Source organism: Meles meles, chromosome 10, assembly GCF_922984935.1.
Source record: "Meles meles chromosome 10, mMelMel3.1 paternal haplotype, whole genome shotgun sequence".
Classification (NCBI taxonomy): domain Eukaryota; kingdom Metazoa; phylum Chordata; class Mammalia; order Carnivora; family Mustelidae; genus Meles; species Meles meles.
This window is the reverse complement of record NC_060075.1, coordinates 7,339,674-7,359,331: the sequence shown is the minus strand read 5'-3', so window position 1 is coordinate 7,359,331 and position 19,658 is coordinate 7,339,674. Positions and strand designations below refer to the sequence as shown.

Here is a 19,658-nt window from a genome sequence, read left to right as displayed (position 1 = left end):
GTCCTGGGTTCAAACCCTGACTCTACTCTGACTGGTCATGAGACCTCAGATGAGCTTTTAGCCTTCCCAGATGGGCTGAATATGCCAGCCTCTCAAGGTTCAACGTGAGGATGAAATGAGTTCATACGTGAAAAGGACTTACACAGTGCCTGACTTACAGGTAGTGCCATTATTATATTTCCTGAAGAGCTCCTGAAATTTGAGTTTCATGTGATTTACGTGTTGTGCTCCACAATGGAAGGAAAACATTTGCGGGCCGATTCTACCCACGACCTGCTCTCCCGGGCCTTAATGTCGAGAGTCATCCAAATGGTGACGAGTTTTTTTGTTTTGTTTTGTTTTTGTTTTTTTTTAAAGATTTTATTTACTTATTTGACAGAGAGATCACAAGTAGGCAGAGAGACAGGCAGAGAGAGGGGGAAGCAGGCTCCCCGCTGAGCAGAGATCCCGATGTGGGGCTCGATCCCAGGACCCTGAGATCATGACCTGAGCTGAAGGCAGAGGCTTAACCCCCTGAGTCACCCAGGCGCCCAACGAGTTTTATAATCTAGAATTTAGAGCTTTACTGCGCATCCCATATAAACAACCTACATGGTGACCTGTGATGTCCCTCGCCTCCTGGCAGGTGGGGCTCAAAACTTGCCCCAGCACTCGGGAGCCCCGTTTGTCTCTGCTGCAAGGGGAGGGCGCCCCCCCTCGCCCCTGCGCAGCACTCAGAATAAGAGGTGCTGATTACCCTGTCATTTGCTTTCCTGGTAAATCCTGCCAAGAATGCAGCAAAAGGACGGGCAAAACGCCTTTGGAAACCAGAATAAAATTTCCATGCTTTCTATTCTTTTGGGGGAGGAAATCACATTTTTTTTCACCCAGTTCGAAGATCTGATCACTCTACTGTATGTGTGTAATTATGGAGAACTTCTCCCCCCAGGCCTGCTCTTAAAAGTTTGTTGTTTCCTTCCTTGTTTTCAACCTGAAGACAGAGGAAGAGGGAAAGCGCATCAGTACTGAGCTCTCAGGGCGCTCTGCGTGGGGCGAAGACCACGTCCGGGTGTCGAGTGTGAATCTGACCCGTGTCTGAATATGTTTGGGGCCTATGGCCTCTTTTCTTTCTCTGGGCGAGAAGGGCAGTAGGAGGGCTCATAGGGCTCTGAAGTCTCAGCCGGGCTGTTTAACAAGCACGTGTGCAGGTCAAGAACCCCTCCGCGTGGGTTCCTCCAGCAACGCGCTCTGCCGGTCCTCCGCTGGGCAGGGAGGGGGACAGGAGCTAACCTCTGGGTGTGCGAAGGGAACATGGTCTGCGCATGGCCGGTGTAATGGGGGAGGCCAGACGGACAAAAGAGCGTGAGCAAGGGAAGCAAGCAGAAACGCACACGCTTTTGTGAGACGCTAAGTCAGAGCTGGCGTAGCCCCATGCTTTGGAGGTTAGCATCACGCTCTGTGCGTGGACATCCAGGGGGAAGTGTGCTGAATATGGTCTTTGCCTACTTGATGCAAGTCTGGTCTTGAGACTGTTAATATCTAGAGTCTGATTTTTTCATTTGTTTCTTTGAAGTAGACTCCATGCCCAGCATGGGACTCAAATTCGTGCACGACCCTGGGATCAAGAGCCCCACGCTCTACCAACAGAACCAGCCAGTCTGTATTGACCTACCCATGACTTTTCCCAAAATACACGTTCCTTGATACTACCGCACCCCTAAAATTGCTCAGCTTGCCCAGCAAACCAGGGGTGGGATGGAGCAGAACGAAGCCTGCGTCATGGATGAGCTTTGTGCTCTGTTCCCACTCGTGTCCTCTTGGTTTCCGTGTTTCCCGATGTGCATTTCCCAGAGGATGTCGGGACCCTGGGGGAAAGGACAGTTACAATGAAGTCATTTCAGATATATCTGTCAGAATAGCAATTGCTGGGCTCGCCAGAATGAAACAGATTTGCCTCAGGGAGTAAGGACTCACACGCACTAGGACAACCAGGCTTAAGTAATAAATAAGGCCATGAAAATAGGGATCCTCACACGAGAATCAGAACCCTGCCCTTGAATTTCATAAGGACTCCCGTTGTACCTGAGGGTTTCCCACTAGTCATTTTCTGATAATCAGCAAAGGCTAGTGGACACGGGAACCACTGGCGCCTTCCTGTACTCAGTGTGCTCATTGTCTTTATTGGGAAGCATAAGCACGCTGCCTTGCCTTAAGGATTATCAGGTTTAGGTAACTGACTTTTAAAATTAGACCTGCACCGGAGACTTAATTATTAGAAGAGGCTACGGAAACATTTGCACACATACCTCTTAATGGACTGATTTTAACAAACACCTCGTTCGCTTTTGCCACTTGTCTGCACTATGTCATCGGGTCTGCAAACATAATTAAGATCGGCCCCTGCCTTTAAGAGGGTGGCTACCATGTAAGGAGGGACGAGAATTAAGACGGATCGCCCTGAGAAGAGCGCCAGACATGTGACTGAGGATGATTTTAGGAGAGAGGTAGGATTTGGTGGACACAGAGAGGAAGAGGAAGGGCAGGTGGATGTGAAACGGCCGAGCATGGAGGATGGATGAGCAAGACTGAGCAAGGACGTGTCCACCGGAGCATCGGCTGTGTCGGGTGGAGCGTGGTCCTGGCAGGGAGGAAGCAGGAGGGAGATTCAGCTCACAGGAGGCCTCCCTCCCCCTGCCAAGGCATTGAGATTTAAAACCAACGGCAGTCCTGGCATATTTTTAAATGGTCTCTTCTAACTCTTGTTGTTCTTCGTGGGTCATCTGAGGTCATACCCCCACCTTCCACTACTGTTTGTGTCCATAACTTCCAGGGACCCAGAGAGTGGCATGTCCGTATCGCTAAACATCCGTGTTTTTCTGCAGCTTTGTAGCCAAGGATGCAAAGCCATAAAGTAGGTTTGGAAGCAGAGAGAAAGCGTGCTGTCTTCCATCATCCGCATTACCCGAAGCAGAAAAGCAAACAGTTTCATAATATCGATATCACACAAGAGAATAATAACAAAATTGCCACTGTAATTTTTTGTCTCCATGCTTAATGCATTTTGAAGGTTCATATTATTTCAAAGTGGCGAGGAGATTTCTGTGTTCATCAAAAGGAGATGGGAAATAGGAGTCACTCATAAAATGCCAAATGTCCAGTAGATCTCTCCATCTGGGTGTCCTATAGGCCTCTCAAACTCAGTATGTCCAAGACAAACCAGATTTCTCTCCCTCGTCCCCTAAAAAGGCTCCTCCTCCCATGTGTCCTGCCCCAGCTAATCTATCTGAATGCTGGGACTTCCTCGCCTGGCTGTCTCTTCCCAGCCCTCCAAGGGCAGGATGGGGAAGAAGGTTGTCTTGGGAATTAACCCTGCCTGATTTTAAATCCCAGCTGGGCCACTTACAAGCTTGATGACTTTCTAGAAGGACGTGGACTAAATCGTGTCTAGAAAAAGGTGATTACACTGTCAGAAGGCCTGGAAACTACTTCAAGGATGGGCACTGAATGTGTAAGCTTTCATCCTTGGAAAGAAACTCTCAATCTCTCCATCTTGGAAGGATGGTTTATGCCAGGGAATTACGTGCATTAATAACCAGATCTCATGGTGGCCCTGTGAGTGTATGAGTTACAACACAGCAACTACAAAGCAATTTCAGGCAATTTGCTGAAAATATATAGGGTCATAACTATAACCACATCCATGCTTCAGATGAGTGTTTTGACTACATAAACCAAACCCTTCAACGGGGCCCGGAAAGTTCTCATTAATAACAGTTTTCATCTTTTTTATTGTTCACTGTGTATCCCCAGCACTTAGAATGGTACCTGACATACGGGAGGCGTTCTGAAAAGATGTGTTGAATGATTGAGTACATTCATTTGTCACATCTAGTAATAATACTTCTCTCGAGAGAAAGCTCAGGTTTATAGAAGAAACCGAGGTTTCTAAAAACATTATTTGTTTTATGTAAGCCATTTTTATTCATACGGGATACATTTATGACATCAAGCGATGAGCCTATAAATGTAAGATCATTGCATCGTTGGGCTGACGCTTGGGCTTTTGAGTATCAGTCCATGCCGTCTACCCCAGAAACTCCTGAAGGACAGGGGAGAGTTGCCGGACCTCACTGCGGTCCACGTTGGCTCTGCCCCTTTCCCTTCTCCCTAGATTAAGGGTGGGACCAGTTAAAATAAGCACATTATAGTACCGAAAGTTCTCTCCTACATCCACCAGCTAAGGAGGGAAGGGGATAGGAAAAGTCCCGAGGACTCAGAGATAAGTTCTCCTCATTTGTATCTTTCTTAGTGTCTGTGTTTTAATCAAATCGACAGGTGTGAGTGGCATTGATGGCCAAGCTAATTTGGAGTATGATGCATCCAGGAAAGGATAATTTTCCTGGTCTTATAAGTAAGAATATCAAGTCGAAGAGAGAAAGTTAAATAGTCTTTGCTGGTGGAATCTGAAATCTCTCTCTTTGGTTGCCCTATTTGCTAGGGAAAAGGAGAAGAAAGGCTCACCTATTTTTCTTTTTAAGATTTTATTTATTTATTTAACAGACAGACAGAGCATGAGCAGTGGGGAGAGGCAGAGGGAAAAGCAGCCTCCCCACTGAGCAGGGAGCCCGATGCAGGACTCCGTCCCTGGGATCGTGACCAGAGCCGAAACCAGAGACTTAACTGCCTGAGCCACCCAGGCGCCCCTCTATGTCCTTTCATCATTATCCTGGGAATCTTTAGAAGTAGAGCTCGAGGGTGAGCCTTGAAAAACCTGAGTCTCCAGTGAGATTCTCCTTAAATCGTAACATAAGCCTGTTTCCTCAGTGTGTACACATTGAGTTATCCCAAACAACTAGTTTAATTTTTTTTAAGTCTCTAATTGATGCCGTCCAGCAGTCATGGCTCTGAGTAGACAAAAGTAATGTGCTGGAGGAGAAGCTGCTTCTGTGGAAGTATTTGCCTGAAACCGTAACTTCTCAAACAGAAGCCCAGCTAATGTAGAACCATCTTTGAAGCTAAATTGGTTTGTTTGGGTAATGACGACCCAGCGAAAGACTTCAGGATCTGTTGGCCTTGAAATATATCTTAGAGAAGATTGGAATTTAATACCACTGGTTCTTTTTTTTTTTTTTAATAATAGGGAATGAAACAAATTTCATTAGGCAGTTTATGTTATTCTCAACTCTTGGGAAATTTTACCCCCGTACAAATTCCTGACACATACTATGTTTTGTTAGGAACGTGTAAAATATTAATTTAAAGAAATTATTCCTTTTGAAGCTAATGCTATAGGCTGTAAAAAGCTCTACAAAAATAGTCAAGGTTACCAGTTGTGAATGGGATAAAAGTGGATAGGAGGCAGATTTCAGCCAAACATAAGAAAAATATCCGAGTACGTAAGTCTGCCTGTCTTGGAGTGGGAACAGGCTGAGAGAGAGTTCTGATTCTCTAACCTTCCTCCAAAGGCTTTACAGTGCTTCTCTGGGCCCCATGTCAGGGAGAACCAGGCAAACCCGGGGGTAGAGGAGCTGTGACCTTGTGGAAATGATAACAAGATGGGTCTGTCTAAAACTGACATCTCGTCTGGGAAAACAGGATGCATTGAAGAGTTGTATGAAGAAATGTGCACCAGGGCACCCGGCTGGCTCAGTCGGTAGAGCATCCAACTCCTGGTCCAAGGGTTGTGAGTTCAAGCCCCAAGTTGTGCATGGAGTCTACTTTAAAAAAATAAAAATAAGGGCACCTGGGTGGCTCAGTGGGTTAAAGCCTCTGCCTTCGGCTCAGGTCATGATCCCAGGGTCCTGGGATCGAGCCCCATGTTGGGCTCTCTGCTCAGCAGGGAGCCTGCTTCCCTTCCTCTCTCTCTCTGCCTGCCTCTCTGCCTACTTGTGATCTCTGTCTGTCAAATAAATAATAAATAAAATCTTTAAAAAAAATAAAATTAAAAAATAAATAATAGAAATACCCATCAAATTTGGGAGGATCGTTGGTATCCTTGACTCTTACATTTGACTGTTTCATGTCTTCCTCTGCAGCCAGTGCTGATTTTCCATATAACCCAGGCCAAGGTCAAGCTATAAGAAATGGAGTCAACAGAAACTCGGCTATCATTGGAGGTGAGTGATATCAGAACAGACTTTGATGTGCGCTACTCCCCTGTGGAAAGTAAAAATTTCAATAAAATCATAGTTGTAAAGAAAACAGTCATGTAGATTTTTTACTTGATTCATTTTGCTAATTAAATATGACTTAAGATTGTAGACTATGGATGTGGGGACACCTAGCTACCTTTCACTGCTGATCCACAAATGAAGGAGGGGGTGCGGAGCTAGCCAACACCTGACCAGGCAGGGAGGACAGCATGCAGTAGCCAGGATATCCTTATCCCACTTCATTTCCATTCTGATTCCCTCTCCTCCCAGATGGCCCATTTTGTAGCTTACTACAAAAGTAGGAAGGACTAAGCCGGTCTACTTTGAGTTGTCTTAATAAAACTCCTCGGAAATGAATAAGCTAGGGTATCTAAAACATTCTAGCCTTCTTTCTCACCATGGACAACAGCAGAATGATGGAACTCTCCAAACTGGGTCAGTACGGACATCCCTGTTGCCCACAGCCTTCTTCTCTGCCTGCACCTTCCGTCTTGGTTCATAAGGATGTTTCCTGCCTGTCTGAGTATTGCTACTCTTGTAAACATGTCAACAATTTTGAGCCCAGCCAGGCACCTTGGCTTAGCCAGTAGGTTTCTTTTCCACATGGAGACAGTAGATGCCCCTAGAACTAGAATACATCCAGAACGCTGCTTAAATCACATTGTGCAAAGTTCTGGTGTAACCTTATCAAGGTCCCTGTCCTCACTGATTTTTGCTTTTTTAAGATCAACTTTGTTGAAGTATAAGACAGGCTTGCTCACATGGAGCAGGTCAATGATGAGACAAACACGCACATCCATAACCACCACCACAATCAGGCTACGGAACGTCGCCATCCACAGAAAGCGCTTTGTGCCAGTCCTTTCCCCCACCCCAGTCCCAACCAAGGCAAGCTCTGATTTGCTTTTTGTCATGTAGATTTCTTCTACCTCCTTTAGAACTTCACATAAATGGAATCCTAGAGTATGCCATCTGTGGTGCCTTTCTTCTGCTCAACACAGCGTTTCTGAGAACTACCCATTGTTGCATGGATCGATAGTCTGTTTTAATTGTCAAGTTGTATCCTATTGTATGAGCGTACTGTCATTTGTTTAATCTACTTGCCTATTGCTGTTTGGTTTGTCTCCAGATTGCAGCTATTTTGAATAAAGCTGCTATGAATATGCTTGTTGAAGACTTCTATGAGCATAAGTTTTCATTTCTCTTTGGTAATTCTAGCAACGCAGCTGCTGGATGTTCTAGAAAATGGATATTAAACTTTGTAAGAAATTGCTATCCAGTTTTCCAAAAATGGTTGAACCACTTTACGTTCCCATAATTACTATCTGGGAGGTCAGGTTTGCTCCACAATCTTATCAACCCTTGGTATTTTCAGTCTTCCTAATCTTAGACACTCTAGTGGATGAATAGTGGTAACTCATTGTGGTTTTAGTGGCGATTTCTGGTGACTAATCATTTTGAGCATCTTTTCACATGCTTATTGCCGTTTGTAAATCTTTTGTGAAGTGTCTGTTTAAAACTATTTGGTCATCTTTTATTTTTTTAAGATTTTAAGATTTTATTTATTTACTTGACAGAAAGAGACCTAGCTAGAGAGGGAACACAAGCAGGGTGTTCGTCATCTTTTAACTGGATTGTTTTACCTCTTCTTTTGAGTTAAAACAGTTTTCTATATTCTAGATAGTTTAAGTCCTTTGTCAGACATCTGTATTGTGAATATTTTCTGCAGTCTGTGACATGCCTTTTCATTTTCTTAGTGGTATTTTTTGAAAAGCAAGAGGTTTAAATTTTGATAAAGTCCAGTTTTTCAAATCTTTTTATACTTTGTGATTTTTTTTTAATTATATCTTTTAAATATACCTGTTCAAGGTTGTGAAGATTTTCTCCTGTTTTTTCCTAGAACTTTTATAGCTGTGGTTTCTGTTACTAAGTATGTCATCACTTTGAGTGGTTACATAGTATATGTAACCTTTATACATGGTATAAAGGTCAAAGCCATTATTTTCCAAATTAATACTAGTTATTCCAAGACCATTTGTTGAAAAGACTATATTTTCCAAATTTAATTTCCTTGGAGCTTTTGCCAAAAATCAATAGGCCATATATGTATATGTCTTTTTTCTGGAGATAGATATATATATATATATATATATATATTTACCCAAGACCATGCTTGCTTTATTGCATAATTCTTTAATCTCCAGTTATATCTTTTTTGTTTATCAGAATCATGTTGGCTATTCTGGATGCTTTGCATTGCCATATAAAATTTAGAATCAACTTATAAATTTCTACCAAAAAAAAGTTTGCTGTCATTTTCATTGAGATTGCACTAGATCTATAAATGGACCTCTAAACAATATTGGGTACTTAAGTTCTTAAACATGGTCTATCTATCCATTTACTGACATCTTTAATTTCTCTCAGTAAGGTTTTATGGTCTTGAGTACATAGCCTTGAACAACTGTGTTCAGGTTGTTTTATTATAAATGGTATGATTTTATTACTTTTTAAAATGTCTATTACTTTATTACTAGCAATATTTTTCCAACTATTTCTGGCTAGTATATAAAACACAATTGATTTTTGTATATTGACTTTATATCTTTCCTATGACCTAGCTAAATTTATTCTTAGTTCTAGAAACTTTTTTTTTTTAACATATCCCTTGGGATTTTCTACATAGATAATCGTATCACCTGAGAATAAAGAAAATGTTTATTTCTTCTCAATCTGCACCTTTTTCTTTCTTTTTTATTCATTTCTTGCATTGGCTTGGGCTCCCAGTACATTGAGAGAACTACATTCTTCCATTGTTCCATATTTTAGAGAAAATCTGTTTATTCTTTTGGTATTAAGATATTAGCTGTAGGTTTCTCACAGATGCCTTTTATCAGGTTGAGAAAGTTCCCTTCTATTGATAGTTTCTGAGGTGCTTTATAATGAACGGAGGTTGAAGCTTGTCTGGTGCTTTTTCTCCTGTATTTTTCTTCAATGTGGTAAATTATATTGCTTTATTTCTTTCATGTTAAACCAATCTTGCATTCCTAGAATTAACACCAGTTAATCACAATATATTCTTTTCCACACATTGCTGGATTTGATTGGCTAAAATTTTACTGAAGGGGACTCTTGCTCTGTAGTTTTGTTTTTTGTTTTTTGTTTTGGTTTGGTTTTTTGTGATGTGTTTGGTCTTGGTATCAGGATAATGCTGGGCTTTTAAAACGGGTTGAACAGTGGTTCCTCCTGTCTGTTTAATTGTCTATCAATTAATGCAGCTGTGAATTGATCCTGTTTCCTTTCAGTCCTATCCATTTCTGTTGCTGTTGCTTTTTGGAGTTTTGTGTTCTGTATGGGGGAGGGTGGTGTCTGAGGGAACCCAGGTGCCTGGGGGAGGTGGTGTTGGAGAGATGAATCTGAGGTCTGTTTAATGACCAGTGCTTCTCCTGTCTCCACCAGGGGTCATCGCTGTGGTGATTTTCACCATTCTCTGCACCTTGGTCTTCCTCATTCGCTACATGTTCCGCCACAAGGGCACCTACCACACCAATGAAGCAAAGGGAGCAGAGTCCGCAGAGAGCGCCGATGCCGCCATCATGAACAACGACCCCAATTTCACAGAGACCATTGATGAGAGCAAAAAGGAATGGCTCATCTGAGGGGTGGCTCTTTGGCTATGGGAGAGGGAGGGGCAAGTTATTAGGGAGGAGGGAAAGGGACAAAAGCACCCTACTTCATACTCTTGAGCACATCCTTAAAATATCAGCACAAGTTGGGGGAGGCCAGCGACAGAAAATTCTGGAGACGGATTGCCACAAAAAAAAAAAAAAAAATACTTTTTAATATTTCTTTATAGCTGAGGTTCCCCTTCTGTATCAACTCAAAATAATACAAAAAAATGCTTTTAGAGTTTAAGAAATGGTTGAAATTTGTAGGTAATACCGTCTTATTTTGTGTGTGTTTAGAGGTGTTCTAAAAAACCCATGGTAACAGGGCAAGTTTTCTACATTTTTAAGAGCCCTTAGAATGTGGATATTTTTTCTTGAGAAAAGCTGATGCTCATGGCCTCCAGCATTCTCTTCCTTTTGCATATAGTCGATTTTTAATGGGCTATCGTAGTAACTAGTTCGTGTTCATACAGTATTTCTTTTCGTGTCCTGTAAATTGGAAAAGGAAAGGAAGGGGCAAAGAGAACCTATTATCTGCCAGGTTTCAAAGAGTCCTCAATCTATGCCAGCTCTCTGAGAGCTCCCGCCTGAAACAGGAAGGAAAGAAGGAAGAGAGCATGGTCCCCTGCTTTGTAACAACAGACCAACACAACAGAGAGAAGCATTAAGAACCAGGGAAGTAGTCTTCTATTGGGATTGTTGGTGTATCTTTCATCAAATTCTACAAACCAGTACTGTTCTTGTGTGTAGTCCTAGACCAATTCACTGTCTGTGACTGTCAGCTATAATCCAGTGGTGATCAGCTGTTACAAAAGATTTCTCCTCTGCTTTACCTGCAACATGTTAGGTTATGTTGTATGTGTGGGGGGGGGCACCTCAATGGGGAATTAGAGCCAGATGTTAATGATTTGCTCGCTCTGTTTCTTTTATAGTTGTAGCAAGAGTATGGACACTTTCTAGTGAATGCATAAATTAGGTTGCTCTTCTTAATTTGCTTTAAATCTCTAGTTTTGAAGCCCCTGTGACAAAATCCTAGCAGACCAGGTCCTCTGAATGGACATACCACAATAAAGCCAAGTTATGCTTGCTATCATTATTGCTTTACCCAGAATCATATGGAAAACGCTGCCATATTTTACACCATCTACTCCATATACTGCTGTTCCATCCTAAATAGACACACTGCCATGTTTGGAGATGTCTTTGACAGATACATTTGAACCAGGTTCATCACAAACCTGGTAACTGATGGTTGCCTCTCAGAGAACGGACACATGTAGATAGCTACACGTCAGTCTAATCAGGAATCCTGACCAACTTTTTTCAACAAATAACTCCTGGATTTTATTTTAAAATGATTGACTTTGTTTGTAAACAAATGGGACAAAGCTCCTATTGGAGCATCCAAAAAAAAAAATAATTTCATTTATTTATTTGTAAAAACCACACAAAAGTTATTTCAAGGATGACTACCATTTATGATCATTTTAGTTTAGGCTCTTAATAAGTACTTTAAAATTTTTTTTTTCAGACTCCAACATTCTGAGGAATTAAAAAGGATCCCTTTTTTCCTTTTCCTGGAAGGGGGTAAGATGAGATTAGAAAGGTATTGTTACTATTTTTCTGATAGTGTGCCTCAGTGAGATGGAAATTCTGGTTTGTTAGGTTATATATACATGTTTTTCAAAATTCTCGGTATGCCTAACTTATTGGAGGATCTCAGCTTCTTGGGTGATGAAAAATATTATCTAGAGTTGCCAGTGGCATATTGTACTGGTACATGACACATTCCACCCAGCGGGTTAATTCCCATTAGAGTCAAGGTAACAGAACCAAAGGGAACCCCCTTTACAGTTGCTGACCTCAGCCACAATCACAAACACCCTTAACTTAAAAAGGTCTCGATCATTATTCCACAAACACACTGTGAAGATGAAAAGTACGTGGTATGACTAAGCAGCTGAACAATACAGCTTTTACGAATGATGTATTCAAAACAAAGGCTATTTATTTAACCAAGATGACTACCGTGAAGGGTTCTTTCATGTATTGTCAAATTACAGAAGCAAATTTTAAACATTATGTTTAGTAGGAATGTTTCTGATTTTTCAAACCTATTTCATAGGTATTACTTTTACACTTCACCCATAATGCCAGATGGAAATTGATTACTTTGTGCATTTCCCATGATAGCTTTCATCTTTATGCATTGTCTCTGCACTTTCCCTTTCTTCCCAAAGTGATTAAGGGGTCAAAACAATAAAAAACAGCGCCTGACGCTAAAATGGTCTCACCCTCTCTCTTCCCTCTCTTCTTCCCATTTTCCTGCCATGAAAGATGAAGAACAAAACCCAACACTTCTCTCACCAACTTTGCAAACCCAGGGCGCTGGAATGACTTAGAGGGATCAGTGGGTCTCCCATGTCACCATCATTAAGACATACATGTGACACAGTTTTTCCATTTTAGGGGGGTACAGTCTGGCTAGCAGACAAGACACGGAAAGGTGGATAAGGTATTAAGTAACTAAGTTACTTACCAAGTGAGTGCTGGAAGTCCTCATCTTCTCTTTGCAGTTGTGGTCCTCACTGAAAGTCCTCAGGGTCTTTGTGAAGGCCACATCCAGTACATTCTAAATGGCAAATAATTTATGTGAAGATAAGGAAGCCTCTCTTTTTTCCAACTCCCTCCCTTGAAAGCTCAGCATAGTGCCTCCTGGACAGCCCTGACGTTGTGACCCACGCTCGGTGCCTAGTCCTGCTTTGTCAGTCACATTCCGCACGGTGTGGACCTCTTTTATCCCAGGACTCGATCAAGCGTGTCCAAAGAGGCTGGCAGTAGCCCCTTTAAATAATAAGAACAAATTAAACAAACCCCCAAAAAGAAAAATTTTTAGAGACAAGAGGCTGCCGTAAACTTTCGGGGAAAGCTGATGGTTGAGTGAGGGTGATTAGTGCAGGACACACTTGTCTGGGCATAGAGCAAGCATCTGCGTTTTGAGAAGGGAGGAGCAGGACTTTGAAAGCAAGATCCGTGCCATTCTCAGCTCTCAAAATAACATATTCCCTAGACCCCAAGGAGACTAGCTCAGGAGGTGAGAAGTTGTGTTGTCAAGTTCTCTGAATCTTAATCCAGAAGCCTGTTTCCCCTTCTGACTTTCAACCAACTGCTCAAAAAAAGAAAAAAGAAAAAAGGACATAGAGAGAAAGAGGAAGACTGTTCTGTGCAAGTTTTTATTAAGAAGCTAGAAACAAGGGTTTGGAGGGCCTTTTGTTGGACAATTTCCTATTGCCCTCCATTAGCTACACAAGCATCCTTTACTAACAGGAGCACAGAAGAATTGGCATGAAGAAAAGAGGAGCTCTTAGGCCACTCCTGAATGTCTGTGGAGGAGCGCCCAGATGCCAGCAGAAAGCTGGGCACCAAGACAAACCATAGGAAGCACTTACGGAAGGAGTAGCTACCAGTTATGAAAACACGATGTCCGTGTGGTCCAGAAGAAACTATTTCCTTCTATAACAGCATCTGTTCTTTTCAGTCCTCCCACTCGCTCTTTTTCTCCCTTTCCTTTCTTATATGGTGTAAAACTTTTGTTTGTGCCTCCAAACAATAAGCACCTAATTTAAACCTCTTAATACTGTTTCCTTTTCACCATCCCGTCAAGCAGTTTTCAAAAAGAGAGGAAGGAGTTATTAAATTGAATTCCAGTTAGCCAGCCAAAATGGGTCCTAGGTTACTAGGGGCAGTAGAACCAACTGATCCTGAAACAGAGGAGAAACACAATGTGTCTAGCCGACTTGGGCTAAAACCAATGGGTGCCATGTTTAATGTGATGTCTTGGTGAGGATGGACCCTGAGAATCAGCTAATAGAGTCCTAACCCTTCTCTCTCCCCGACATGCTGTGACCTGGGTCAAGCCGCTGAACCTCGGTCCCTCTTTGCCCTGTATTGGGGATACAGTTCTGCCTACTTAAAAAGACCAATTGTGAGGCGTCATGGCTTCTTGAGGGTAGCATACTTCGACACCCACATATAAAGACCCAAGTCAGTGGAGCCTATTGGAATATTTACTCTCTGGCCTGTGGTTCTTAATCCCGCCAAAGAAACAATGTGGCCACGTCTGGAAGTGTACAGATTTAGGAGACAGTTGCTGTACAACTGTCTAATTATTCATCAAGGAGACAGCCCGAGAGCTAACTTGTCAACCCTGGGAGATGCGACAGGCGAAGGCCAGAGAAATCAGAACTTCATGTGCACAAAACCCAGAGTTCCCACGCAGACGTGACTGACAGCTAGCACACACACATACACCCCCTCCCGGTGCCCCTGGGCTGGCTCACACATCAGACAACATGAGAAACAAATGGGATTTTTTTGCATAGCCTAATGCCACCTTGCCTACACCACACATACCCTGCATGACAATATTGGTGACTCTAGAATAGATTTCTTTCACAGCAGTGTTTTCTGGATACCAGTGGTACGTCACACTCATAGTCAATGAAACAGGGAAACCGTATCAAAAAGCTGATTGTCTCCCATGGAGCAAAGACCGGCAGAAGGGTAGTAGAGATACGCGAGCACACAGGAATTCATATCCAACGCGCATTTACAAGTTCCCTTTCCAGATGAGAACGTGCTTTGAGAGCAGGTCTACACAGACGGGCCTGCAACATTTCCAAGGCTCAGTTTATTGGAAGCAGCAACTGCTGGGTTTTGATGTGGCTAGGAAGACACCCCCTCATGGGGGCCGAAAAACCATTCAGATGTTACTGATTCTGAGTTCGGCTGGGTTTTTATGTTTTTTTCAGTGAGCATGGTGACTGCGGAGGTCAGGGTTATGGAAAGCTGGGCTAAGTATTCTTTCTGTAAAGTCGATTAGGATTCCACCCTGTGAAATGACCCAAAAGTTCACTCTCTAAAAGCAACAGCATGTAACATAGAATGAAAGAAGGAAACTATGTATGTATGCCTAATATTCTTTGTGAATGTCTTTCCTTTAACTGAAATTATATTAGAAACCAGATTGATAAATAAAAAATCCAAAATAGTTTTAATTATCCTAAAAAGCGATCCTTTGTGCTTTGTTCCACATGATTCTCTTCGAAGCAGTTTTCAACCATCAGCCAAGAAAGTTCCAAGCACGAAATACACATCTGTTGGGAAGATAATCTTTCTCAAAATGGCAGAGATGCAGTCCTCCTCACAGATGGGTCTTCAATGGACGTTTTCATTGTTAACCTTCTCTGGCCAACCCCCAACCCCCCAACTTACCTGGTTTTCTTAAGGTAGCATAATGGATATTGGCTTCGTGTTTTGGGTTAACTTACACACAGCTTGATAAAATGTGGTTAGAGTTAAGTGATGTCCCGAATACATTCTGAGCCTTGTCTGGAATGAGACAGTAACACTGGATAATGGACCAATTGGTTCAGGCTAGTCAACTAGACAACACAGATTCACAGCATGTCCAGAGGCTCACTTCTTTCTAAATGCACTGTGGTCCTAAGTTATTATTCCCACATGCTGGCCTTCGGTTAACATCGGGAAGCCATTTCCTTTTAATCAATGCTCAGTAAAGCATTTAAACTTACATCAAATAAGTGTGAAGCCCAGTTAAAAGCCCAACCTCTCTGTTCTTTAGCAATTCCCAAGGCCAGTCTACAGAAACGACACTCCAGTCTTCCAGAAAGTTATGCCATGAGGTTCTTGGTGATGATTCAACTTTACAATTGTGACCCAACAGGCAGAGGGAAATGTCGTCAGTTCCCCTTGAGCGAAGACAGCCAGCATTTATAAAGGTTCACAACAAATTGTGAGAGAGTGAGCAGGCATTTTAGACCTTGACATCTCCACCAAAAACGGGTGAGGCACAACACCCTCACCTCCATTCCTGGTGCCACCTACCATAAACCACGTGGACATGGAGATTGGTGATTTCCGTGAGCAGTGACTTCATTGGGCACGAGGCAGGATCTGCTTCATGAATGGGGGATAGAGAAGGAGAGAAGGCCGAAGGGAGAATTGCAGGAGGAGATTGACTCTTTGTCAATGATGACGTGGCATGATGGGCTTACCAGAACGTAGAGAAGAGGAATAATTGCGTTATCTTTTGAGAAAGAGTTTGTATGGATTTCTGCAGAAAGCTAACTCTTGACAGCAAGTGGTATGAGTAACCATTAGCTCGTGCTCACTTGTCCTTGGTCACTCTCCAAACCATGAATTCACCGAAGCCTGAGCTAAATATCCTTAGGCCTGACGGTCCCTGTCTAGCAGCAACCCATCCCCACGTCCACAAACACACCCAGCATGCCTACAAAGGACCAGGAAGAGAACACAACCTTTCTTTTCAGATCAAATTTCCATGGTCTTTCCATTCATCTTAGTCCATCTGCTGGGCATATGGTAAGTAAAATCTCTCGGGACGTGGTAAGGAAATGAACACAGATACCAAGACTTCACCAAAGGAATGAAAACATTTCTTTTGAGTCCCCTGACCTAAAGCATGAGAAAGTTAGTCATTTCTTCCAAAAAACAGAAATTCACAATTCTGAAATTTCAACTACGATATGACAGACATGAAAAGGGCCAAGAGGACGAAAATACTGAAGTTACTTTGTGTCACAAACAGAAATGTGGAAGATAAAATTCTAAAGTCTAGGAAGATGAGAGCTGACATGGGACACAAGGACAGGCTTCTCAGACATGAATGACACAGAGGGTAAATGTGAAATTACTCCCGGAGAGCCAGGATCTCAGGATGAGGAACAAACTCCAAAGCTGGGAAGACATCACACTTAGGACAAGTCAGGGAAAGAACACTTTCTAGCAATAGTAAGAATGATTACAGGCAAAAAAAACAACCCAACAACATATGATTAGCTTCCAAAACTAACCGAGATTATTTCAATTATGAATTCACTACATGGATTTTAAAGGGAAATCAAATTCTGGGATCAACTCATCTAAATGCTTATGGAGTACCTCCTAGGCACTTGGCAGTATTCCAGATATGAAGGATTCACTGAAGAACAAGACAGACACATCCCTGCTCTCGGAATCTTAGGTTCTAGTGGAAAGAGAGAGATAATAAGCCAATAAATAATATGAAACAAAAGAGAACTTCGAGGGAGGGGGTTCATTTTAATTCATTTTAATAGGATGCTGTGACAGCATGCCTGGGTGCCTGCTTCCTACTGGTGGTGAGGAAGGACTTCTCTACAGAGTGACAGTGAAGCTGAGAACTGAAGGGGAGGGGGGCCTTGTTCTAGATGAGGAAACAACTGGTGCAAAGGCCCTGAGGTCACAGTGAGCTTAGAACTTAGACCCAGAGAGTCAATGTGTCTGGAAGGAGGAAGGAAGAAGATACTACCCAATATGTGACCATTGATTCTGACCAAATTCTGAATAGGAGAGACTCAAAAATAACAACTTGAAGGTTTTTATAGAGTATATCTGTCAGGGTTCTCTAGAGAAATATCAGTAGGAGCAAGAGAGAGATCTACTTAAAAGAATTGGCTCTTGTGATTGTGGCTGACAAATCCAAACTCCATAGGTCAGGCTGGCTGGTTAGAATCCTAGGCAGAACTCCTCTGTTTTCAAGAATCCTCAGTTTTTTGTCCTAAGGCCTTCCGCTGATTAGGTGAGGCCCACCCACATGATGACCTGTGATCTCCTTTACTTACAGTCAATGGATTGCCATTGTTAATCACATATGCAGAATACCCTCACAGCGACATGTAGACCAGTGCTTGATCAGCCATGCGGGCACCGGAGCCTGGCCAGGTTGACCCACAAAATCAAGCATCACTGAGGGCTCCACAAAGGCACGACAGGGTAGAAGGCAGAATTATCTGGAACATCTGTGTGTATGAGTCAAGCAGGATCAATCATTCGATCTTACCCAGTTACGTCAGTAGAATCTCAAGTTCAGCCCAGCTCTTAACAATCTCAAGCAAGGGGCAATAGGCTCCTTGACAAGGTGGAAAGCCAGACTGTCAGCGGTGGGATGGCTACCCAGGCGCAGCCCCCCACAGTCTCAGACTGACCCATCCAAGTCATGTTTGAAGAGTTCATCTCGGTGATGTTCGCGTGGTCAGGGTCTGAAGGGAGTGTGGGGAGGGGTTAGGAGGCCACGTTTTCAACATCAGCACCACCACCTAGTAGCTTCTTGATCTGTGTTGCTTCATCGTCTGTAAAATGGGAATAACAACAGGATTTAGCAGATGGGATTCCTGTAAGAATCAGTTGATGCATGTGAAATGCTGAGAACAGTGCAGATGTAGGAAGCTCGCTGTTCATGTAGCTTTATAAAAAATATTTTTATTGAAGGATGCCTGAGTGGCTCAGCCGGTTAAGGATCTGGCTTTGGCTCAGGTCATGATCCCAGGGTCCTGGGACCAAGTCCCACATTGGGCTCCCTACACAGTGCGGAGTCTGCTTCTCCCTCTACCCGCCGCTCCCCATGCTTGTGCGCACTCTCTCTCTCTCAAATAAATAAATGAAAATCCTAAAAAAAAGTCTTTAAAGATTTTTTATTTATTTGACAGAGAGAGACACAGTGAGAGAGGGGAACACAAGCAGGAGGAGTGGGAGAGGGAGAAGCAGGCTTCCCGCCAAGCAGGGAGCCCGATGCGGGGCTCGATCCCAGGACCCTGGCCTCATGACCTGAGCTGAAGGCAGACACTTAATGACTGAGCCACCCAGGTGCCCTTTAAAAATATCTTTAATGATTGGTAACCTACCCTAGAGAAATTCTTGCGAAGGTCCATAAAGGGGCTGTATGAGGACACTTGTAGGAGTGTCTTTGGTGGCCAAGATTTGCAGGCATCCCAAATGTCTATCCCGAGAAAAGCTGTTATGAGTCATGTGTTATGTGTTATGAGTTAAGGTGTGTGTGCTGGGGTAGACCACACAGCCTGCAGAAGTAGTAGACCAGCTGCACAGCCATCTGAGGTCTTCTATCTTAAGAATACAGTACAGGGGCGCCTGGGTGGCTCAGTGGGTTAAGCCGCTGCCTCGGCTCATGTCATGATCTCAGGGTCCTGGGATCGAGTCCCGCATGGGGCTCTCTGCTCAGCAGGGAGCCTGCTTCCTCCTCTCTCTGCCTGCCTCTCTGCCTACTTGTGATCTCTCTCTGTCAAATAAATAAATAAAATATTAAAAAAAAGAATACAGTACAGAGTGGAAAGTGTAAGAAATAAAATGAGATTCAGAAGACAAAAAAATTTATTAACACGAAACACCTACACCCAGAACAACAAAACATTTTGCAAGGGTACATGAATCACTAAGGATGCATATATGAAAATATAGACCCTTCTATAAAATATATTTCACATAAAAAAATACTACAGTCGCTACCTTGGGAGGGAAAAGAAACAGGAGCGGGGATGGGATGGAAAATAAAGTAAAACAAAACAAGAGAGACTTCGTGTGGACGGATCGTGATAAGATGCCGTGATCACTGCCAGACTGTGAGGGGGTGAGGGGGTCTGGGGGAGGAGAGACAGAACAAGAGTCCCGTTGCAGGGGGAGCGATTAAAGTGAGAACCACGAAGGACTGAGGCAGGGGTGTGTGGCAGGAAATGCAACAGCCACTACAGTCATTCAAAAGTAAGTATCAGTATATGAGCAAAGGCAATATGCAAGGAGAGGGGACAGCAGAGCATGTCTGTTCTTTAAATGCGGTTCGTGGGGTGCCCGCGTGGCTCAGTTGGTGAAGCCTCTGACTTTTTTTTTTTAAAGATTTTATTTATTTATTTGACAAAGAGATCACAAAAGGAGGAGGGGGGGCTAGGGAAAGCAGGATCCCCACTAAGCAGAGAGCCCGATGCAGGGCTCCATCCCAGGACCCTAG

At 43.1% G+C, this 19,658-nt stretch overlaps 1 protein-coding gene across 3 annotated transcripts in view; it reads left to right on the top strand.

The window, feature by feature from the left end:
* CNTNAP2 (contactin associated protein 2) overlaps positions 1-14,847 on the top strand; it is a 1,946,064-nt gene extending 1,931,217 nt beyond the window's left edge. For all 3 annotated transcript variants that reach the window (XM_046020922.1, XM_046020925.1, XM_046020923.1), the window contains 2 exons: positions 6,015-6,095; positions 9,591-14,847. In XM_046020922.1, coding sequence (XP_045876878.1) covers positions 6,015-6,095; positions 9,591-9,790 — 281 coding nt within the window. In that variant the 3' untranslated portion in view covers positions 9,791-14,847. The remainder of the gene's footprint in view (positions 1-6,014; positions 6,096-9,590) is intronic.
* Positions 14,848-19,658: the final 4,811 nt, after the last annotated feature.